Genomic DNA, 8,824 nt, shown 5'->3' with positions numbered 1-8,824 from the left:
TTCATGATGTGGCCCATAAAAGCAACAGTTTGGATCATCAAAGGGCTTCACATTCTTGGGATACCGCAAGAAAGCATCTGTTTTCCTGAGATTGTTTCCACACCTTGGCCAGGTAACCATTTTGTCACTGGCAGCTGATCGGAGGGCCAGGTCCTAAGGCCGAGCAAAATCAAAACTTCAAATAGGTCCGGCACGATCAGTTAAAAAAGAAAAATCCAAATACAAACTAGCCCCAATCCCCACCCGTTTATAGTTTCTAGGAAAGAAGATTCAGATGTATTTTTCTTGATGAACAGCAACAACACTTGAATTTCAGTTTCACAGAAGGCTCCTTCCAGGGTTAGATGCACATTACCAACACTCCAATGATTCAATATAATGAGAAGAAGATGAAATTTGCCTCGTCTCCGCTACACGAAAGGTGGGGTAGAGAGGCCATGGGGCCCTCCCAGGGGTTGAATTTCACTGTCATTTGAGCCACATGGGATGCTGATCAAAATGTATAATGTACGTCTGATGGTGATGCCTTCCATTAGTTCACCATCGATTGCAAGAAAATACATATAAAAAGAAAAGAATGGAAGAGAAAAAGAAGAAAAGTTTTTTTTTTTTTTTTAAAAAAAACCGGCTGTTTAAGTTTACCATGAAGCTAGCTTTCATTTAAAACCAATGATTAAGGCCACGGCAGAAACCAATCTATGTAACACCTTCACAGGCTTCCTTTGCATGCAAGAGAACTAAATTACAAGAACCAATCTAATATACCTTGACAGCATATGTTATGTTTACGTGTCTTCAGCTGCAGGGACATCACTTAAATCTAGACCATCGGCAGGCAGGTCCTGTGTAAGTGGACCTAAGATACCCTCTGAGCTGAGAGTCAATCCGCTCTGAAAAAAAAGGGTGAGGACGAAAAACACCATTAGGCTCAAACCCAAGATGTGGCATCAACGCTAAAACACTTGGAAGCTTGAAATGTTCACATAAAACCATTATAACAAATATTGACGAGATTTTGACAATATCATGATATTTTCGCAAAATATCAACCAAGTGATTATTATCTTGATAACATCATGATACTTTGGAAGTCTCAGCATTTTCTTATTTTCTCATGATTTAATTGCAAGCTTATGGTGAAATTATCATGATTTCTTAGTTAAATTTTTTTGGCATTACAATTTCTAAATATATATTTCTTTAATTTCAAACGTATTTATTAATCTATAGTAAGCTTCTTTTCTTTTTTTTTTCCTATTTTAGCAAGATTTTCCTGATAATATCCCTGAAAAAAAAAAAAAATTCAAAATTGAAGTTTCCCAAGAAATTCCAGATCCAAGAATTTGCTGAGAATGAGACTAGCGGCTACCAATAAAACATCTCACAACATGGTGTTTGTCATTTTCTTTCCCATAATTCATTGGCAGCTTGTTTTTCGTGCATGTGGCAAACGTGAATGTGAAGGTGAACACGACTTGAACGCATCATTAGGTAGGCCATACCTTGGATTGCTCATAAAGAGCTCAAAAAACAAACAGAAGACTGGATAGGATAGACAAGTGGGGTGAAATACCTCTGGCTGAAATCTCAGCATGTCAGCACGGGCCATTGCTTCCGCTTGAGCTATTCTCTGCCTGAAAGTCTGAGCCATCTCGTCCGCCTGTTGAATCACAATCATGAAATAATAGTATCAAATCCTGCATTCACACAACTTCAGTGAAAAGAACGGATACAATTTTCAAGAACTACCTTCTCAAACACAAGCTTTGGGTTCCGGATCATATCACCCGGCGTGGGCTCTAGTTTCTTGGTAGAGAGACTCACACGGCCTCTCTCGCGATCATGGCTCAGTATCATCACCTTTTCAACAGAAAATTTCCAGTAATTAGCTTTCAGAAAGGGGCCCAAAACTTTCAACAGACACATGAACAAGAACTTGTACCTTGAGAGTGTCACCAGGCTGTAGGACAGTCCCGATGTCGGCAACACGATCGTGGCTAATCTGGCTAACATGGAGTAGGCCATTGATTCCGCCAATGTCAATAAAGGCACCATATGGTTTAAGGCTCTGAACGGTTCCGGTGACAACTGACCCAATTCCAAGCTGAGCTTGACTGTCTGCCATGGCCTTGCGGTTACTAAGAACAAGCCTAGAGTTTTCTTCATTGACCTCTACAAATTTCAGTGGGAACTCCTTATCGAGGAGTTCTTCTGCAGTCGATTTCTGGTACCCAAATAAAAAAAATAATCCGGTTACCACTGAACAAATAATATTTTGGGCTGTGTTTGGATGCACCGTCGTATCAAGTTGTAATAATCAGTTCAATTAGGTGGTGGAATTGTCCGAAATGTAATTATGCTTTCTAGTATTTGTATTGAAGGAACAATTACTAGAAAGCAGGCAATTACGATTTGGTCATCTCCACTTAATTGAGCTATTACAATTCAATTTGGTAGTGCATCTAAACAAAGCCTTCAGCTGTGTATTACATAGCGTCTCAACCAAAAAAAAAGAAGGGGTTTTAACATATAGAACCTTCCCTTTTGGCCCAAAGACAAATAACACCCTCCCTTATGTGTATTACCAAATAACCACTACTGTTTTCCATTTTCAGGAAAAAACCACCCTGTGGTTAACATCCGTTGGCAAAACACAAATGAACCATGCTATGGTTGTTATAGTTCACTGTGACAATGGAAAAAGAACTTTTTGAACCCTCATTAGTGGGGTTAGGATTAGGGTTTGGGAAAAGAGAGGAGAGGTTACAGTTAGGGTGGGTTTGGGGGCTTTGGGAGGGGTAATTGTCATTTTTAAAAAGATTTTGCTAACCTAACCATGGTTAGTTTTTCCGTCCAAAAAAATTAATGGTGGGGTGATTTTTGACCATATTTGGAAAATGGATGGTGTTATTTGGGAAAATGCATAAGGGAGAATGTTATATGTCGAAACCTCAAAAAGTAAATTGTGTCTAAAATACTAAAAAGAAACTATGACTGCTGCAAAAGTTTCAAAATTCATTGAAGAAAAAGGCTGAAGGGGGAATAAGGCATTTTGCCTGATAGAAATACTAGTAATACCAGATGCAGCCCATGTCAATCTCCTGTGATGCATTTTTGGTTCTAAGGCCAAATCGCCTCATGAAAGGTTTGTGCGGAAAGACCAACTTAGACTTCACGAGTTATAACACCACAACACAAAAAAAGCGCACAAAAACCAAGTTGAAGAACCAACCGTTGATATCTGTGAAAACGGAACAAACCCACGAAGTCCCTCCACAATGGCCACCACTCCTCCTTTGTTTGCCCCGACAACCTGTTTATATTTCATAGTCAGATCAAAGAAAAACCTGAGTTTTCCAACAAGTAAATCAAGCACTACTAGGAACAGCAAATAGCATGACCAAAGTTCACCAAATACGGAATAGTGCAGACGAAGGAAGCTATGTAACTAGTTAAGGATAAGTAACACTCATTTGTAGTTACCATTGATTTTAAACATCACAACATCATCCTCGTAACCATTACATCTCAACTTAGTTCACCACTGATGAACAATGAAATGTATTTAAGCTCTTGTGCCAGAATCATGTGGATAACACAATGAATTGTGAAAAGAAGATATTTGTACCAAGGATTAAAAAGATCAGTATTACTTGTCGACTCGTTCTCACAACTAAGATGAGACTTCTCCTTTTTTTCACTCTCTCTCTCTCTCTCTCTCTCTCTCTCTCTCTCTCTCTCTTATTATTTTTTTCTTTTTTATATCGAAAAATCTCATAAAAAACATTGTGGGTAATACTGGGATAAAGGTTAGAAAACCAGAGGCTCAGCTTCAGTTTAGTCAGCCAATTTGGATATAGACGAGTCAGCCAGGTGACTCAGTAGGTTATCATAACTTTAGACTTGTATAATTAGAAATAAATTTTTTTTAAAAAAAATGAAAACAGTAATAGAATGGAATACTGTGTAAATAACATGATAAATTTGTCGCATGTGTATTTTTTATCACACGCATGTACGGTGATGCATGCACGCCCATAGCATTTAATGGCTCTTTTTGAAAGCTTGAGCATACAAAAAGAGATTGCAATCCCCCTTCAATCATTGCAAAAGGAGAGGAATGGCAGATGCTTTCGCAATGTTAGCCGAAGTATTGAGTGGGTTGTTAGTTATGTAACTTATGTTTGGGACATCTTTGTAGAATGGGTGGTAAGGGTTGGTTGGAAAAGTTGTAATTTGTCTCTTTTGCTCCTTTTTTTTTTTTTTTGGCTTTATTTTGTTGTTTTTGCTTCATGCTTCCTCAGAGCTTTTTTTTTAAAAATAAATGAAATCCCTTGTTATCTTTCAAAAAAAAACCCTTCAATCATTGCTTGCAAAAAGACTTTTAAGAAAGAAAAAAGAAAAAAAAAAAAGTTACATCAGCCCACATTCAACAGACAGTAGGCCAAAGATCGGATGAGTAGTATCTATCGATCCAGAAGACTTGCTGAGCATGGTCTAACCACTGTCAAATCAAAGGACTCAAACGTAGAACCATAAGACCCAATCTATAGCTACAGAGGAACCAAGAGTACAATACATATCCTTGCTTAGATGATCATATACTTTGGCAGGAGGTTTAAGGCCAATCCAAGACTAGTCGGCTGATTACCTAGTTGACTTATTGAGTTCACCATCTCTGAGATTTTCTTTTTTTCTTTTCATGGAATTTCCTAGTAATTACATTTGTGCTTTGGACACACCCCAGATCCATAAAAGGCTGCATCTGGCTCATAGCCATTTCTGCAGCAGAGAAAAATAGTTTGCAACTTGGAATTTCCACTCTTAGTAGAATTTCCAAAAATCATGAAATGGGTCTCCTTTATATTATATTGGAAAGAAAAAGCTCTTTCATATCCACATGGTTTTTTTTTTAAAAAAGGTATATCCACATGGGTGTTATTTCACGCTTTTTGGAAATTCTACTAAGAGCATAAATCACAAAAATTGTAAATTATTTTCTCACCACCCGATCCAAAAGCAGCCAAATCTTTTGCTGAGTTTTCTATGCTATTTCAACTCAGTATTTAGAGTCTAGACTCAATTCCTCAAAAAAACGGAGGTGACCTTGACAAGTATTCAGTTCATGATTCATAGTCACAGTTAATATATGGAAAAGGCTCAAGCAGTTACTTTTGAGCTTTGAAAGCTAACATGAATTGTTAAACCTTATTTCAGCCAGAAGAATCGAGATTTTATTCATTTATTATTATTATTATTATAAATATTCTTACCAAGGACGTGTTAAATTAAGGGCTGATTTCGAACGGTAAAAACCACTGCAGCTAAAAGAATGTGAATCTTGCATCTGAATGAACATTGGCATGAGCTTACTGAATTAGTTGAAAGATGGTGAGCTAACGGAATTTCATAGCAAGAAATGCAGAAGTGAGAAAAAAAAAATGTAAATCAGTGAATGGTTTAGTGTTCAACAAGGAGACCAAACAATCCAGACTAAGAAGAAAGATAGCAGCATCGGGTATGGGTTTTTTTTTTTTTTTTGGCCCTTATGAGTAAGCAACTTAAGAGATTTTACATTAAAAGTTAATCAAAAGGCAAGATATCAGGTACGCAATATTCCCACCTTGCCCTTGACGACAACATCCTCAGCCTGGAGCTGTCTACACCTTTCCCATGCAAGGTCATACTGGATTGACCGCAGGCTCAAAATCAAGCTATCATCAGCTTCGTTTTCGCCAATAATTACAAACTCTTCTTGGAAACCCGGAACTATCCCTACTTCTTGTACATGCTTAATTTTATGAATGCATGCTTCCTGGACGGGTAAGAATGCAGAAGACTTTGCTGTAATGTCAACCAGTGCTCCGTTCATATCTGTATTAAAGACTGTTCCTTTGACCTAAAAAAGAATGATGGATCAAACCACAATACCTGATAAAACAACCTCAAAATCAAACAATCCAGCAAAGCCAGGCAAGTGGGTCAACACATGTACTTAATTCAAGTTCAGGAAAAGCAATTTTAAGACAGTTCTCAGGATCCCCCAACCAAACAAACTACTTCTCAAAAACCATAAGGGCCTATCTGGTAGACACGTAAATATGAGTTCATCTCATTTTAGTTCATCGTAATTAGGTGTTAGATATCATATTTCTTTTTGGTAATGTTTAAAAATAATCTTGCTAACCAACATTCATGATCTCTAATACATGATATTGATTAACTACAATGAGATGTACTCATTTTTAGGCATCTACCAAACAGGGCTTGCTACTGGAAAAATGGGTATATGGGTCAACCAAGCTACCGGATTGCACAGCTCAGTAAAAACTTTCCTAAAAACCCCACTGTACACTGACAGGAAATTTTGGTATACTGATCAACCGATATTCTTAATTGAACCTAAAGCAAAAGAATTCAAAAAATCCTACCCCCGGGCCGGGCTGCACCAAGACAGGGAAATCATGTATATTGGGTCAACATATTAACTCAATTTATGTAAGACAGTTCCCAGAAGAGGTGTTATATAGTGCTCAGATGAAAAAACATGAATTTTTATTTTTTTTATTTTTTTATTTTTAAAATTGAGTCTGGGAACCAGAAAGGTGGCCTCCATCATCATGGTGGGCATCCATGGGCCCTCACCTCGGGAAACAATGGGTTACCATTGAAGAACCCCAAAATGATGTGGTGGCGCGCATGATTTTTGTATCGGCCTGATCTTTGGAGAGTCCAGCTTCCACAGTGGCGTGACCGTAGGGGTGTCAATGGGCCGGGCTCGGGCCTGAAAATTCAGAAATTTGTATAGGGCCAACCAGACGGCCCAGGCCGAGACCTACCCCTGGCCCGGCCCATTGACAGCCCTAGGTGACCCTGATGAATATGTTGGATGCCGTGCAAACACCTCGGGCCCCATTCACGGCACCTGTAGGATAAGCTTATCCTACAGGGACTTGTAGAGGAACTGGGCCTCCCCATCCAACACCCAATTCAAATCCTCTTCCATGTTTTTCGTCAGCCTCAACATTATTTGAACATACAGATCAATGAATAAGCTTGATCAGAATTCAGACATCTTTTTTTTTTTTTTGAAAGATAACTGAAATTTTACTAAAGAAGAGAAGCAAAACAAAACAAAGACAAAAGCATAGGAGACGGCAAGCAGGCAGCCCAACTAGATCCCTAGGAAGAAAAGATTACAGCCCTTCAAATTTAGATCGCAAGAAGCCCATTCAATAACCAATGATCTGGCCTTTTGTGATGTGCTTTGAGCTGGTTTGCTGTAATTATTGAAACACCTAGCATTTCTTTCTTCCCAAACAGCCCACCAAATTGCCAATAATGCCATTCTCCACAACATTCTCTTCTCCTTTCTGAAGCCCACTCCATGCCAAGCACCCAACAGAATATCAACTGATTCTGGAGTGATCCATGAAAGCCTAAAACAGCCAGAAATTCCACCCAAATCTGGCTCACATAAGGGCAATGAACAAACGGATGATCAGTCTCCTCATCGTTCTTACGTAACTAGCACATGTTGGTAATCACCATTGCTCTTTTCCGGAGATTGACAATAATGAGGACTTTCTTTCTTCCTATCAGCCACCCGAAAGCGGCAAACTTTGGAGGGGCATTAAAGCTCCACAAAAATTTGGTAATCAGACGTCTATTTGAAAGCTCGAAATATCAAATCCTTCCAAACAAGAAAACTCAATAGTCGAAATACACTACATATAATCAATACAGCAGATTCAAGCAAAAGGGTGTCGAGAAATCCAATCAGTTCTAAAACAATCACTCATTCAAGCTCACACCCAATGCCCAATTCGCATCCGTTTCGATGCTTCTTCTTCTTCTTCTTCTTCTTTTTCCAATCGTTCGAAGAAGAATGACAGAAAACTAAACCAATTCTAATACTCCCCATTCTAATGCGCCCCCAAACAGCATTTTTGCGCATACAGATCATTGAATAAGCTCGATCATACGCTTATCTCCAAAAGTCCAAAATCTCAAACCCATGAAAACCCAATCATCAAAATACACCACACATAATCAATACAGCGGATTCAGGCAAATGGGTATCGAGAAGTCCAATGCCCAATTCACTTCCGCTTCCGCGTTTTTCGTCGTCTGAAGAAGGACAGAAGAATTCGATAAACAAGAACACTCACCTTGGTTCCAATTTCGGAATCGAAGTCGTACTTTTCGATGGCGGAGTGGAAATCCTCGACAGTGAAGGAGACGCCTTCCATGGGGGCGGTGCGGCAGCGCTCGTAGGCTTCTTCGAACATATCCTTGAGCTTCTGGCGCTCTCGGGTCTGGGCATTGGAGATGGCAACTGCAGAGACGATTGTGGTTGAGAAGGAGGCTCTTCTGGACTTTGAAGAGGAGGTGGGTTTCAACAGATGAGAGGAGGACAGAGGCGGGCACCTGAGACCCGAGAACTGCTGGACCAAAGAAGCCATTTTTACAGAGGAGAGAGAGAGAGATCTTCGCTGTGGGGGTCGGATAAGGGAGAGGGAGAAGGGGAGGGAGAGAGGGGATTTCACACGTCGGATGGCACACGTGTCAGAGAGCGGGCCAATCATTAGTAGGTATGTCCGTCTGCCGGGCTTTCGGGACTCACCCGGTTCAAGATGGGCTTGGGCTGGAATTCTCGGCCTGCATACGGACCCAGGCCTAAAATTTAAGCCCGTTTGATAATAAGGCTTGTTTTCGGCTTCATTTTAGAGTGGAGCCCATTATCAGACCCGGCCCATTTAGGACTTCAAGGGCATTTTTGTCGTGCATCATGCCCTCAATGGGCAAGGTCAGCCATGGGCTT

At 39.8% G+C, this 8,824-nt stretch overlaps 1 protein-coding gene across 1 annotated transcript; it reads right to left on the bottom strand.

The window, feature by feature from the left end:
• Positions 1–687: 687 nt before the first annotated feature.
• On the bottom strand, positions 688–8,521 carry LOC131230810 (small ribosomal subunit protein bS1c). The gene is made up of 7 exons (XM_058226803.1): positions 8,172–8,521; positions 5,624–5,899; positions 3,233–3,313; positions 1,943–2,224; positions 1,750–1,860; positions 1,574–1,660; positions 688–890 (listed from the first exon to the last, which is right to left on the bottom strand). Exons 1-7 carry the CDS (start codon positions 8,463–8,465, stop codon positions 786–788), a joined length of 1,236 nt encoding a protein of 411 aa, XP_058082786.1. The 5' UTR covers positions 8,466–8,521; the 3' UTR covers positions 688–785.
• Between the last annotated feature and the right edge of the window lie 303 nt (positions 8,522–8,824).

The sequence above is a fragment of the Magnolia sinica genome, chromosome 17 (assembly GCF_029962835.1).
Source record: "Magnolia sinica isolate HGM2019 chromosome 17, MsV1, whole genome shotgun sequence".
NCBI lineage: Eukaryota > Viridiplantae > Streptophyta > Magnoliopsida > Magnoliales > Magnoliaceae > Magnolia > Magnolia sinica.
The sequence above is the reverse complement of the archived record's forward strand: the minus strand, read 5'-3'. Positions and strand labels throughout refer to the sequence as shown.

Excerpts from the sequence above, each read along its gene's own strand:
- LOC131230810 (XM_058226803.1), bottom strand. The coding sequence starts at position 8,465 with ATGGCTTCTTTGGTCCAGCAGTTCTCGGGTCTCAGGTGCCCGCCTCTG. Across the intron at positions 3,314-5,623 it reads ATGTTGTCGTCAAGGGCAAG|GTTGTCGGGGCAAACAAAGG; the intron begins GTGGGAATATTG and ends AAATATAAACAG. Across the intron at positions 1,861-1,942 it reads AGCCTGGTGACACTCTCAAG|GTGATGATACTGAGCCATGA; the intron begins GTACAAGTTCTT and ends TCTGTTGAAAAG.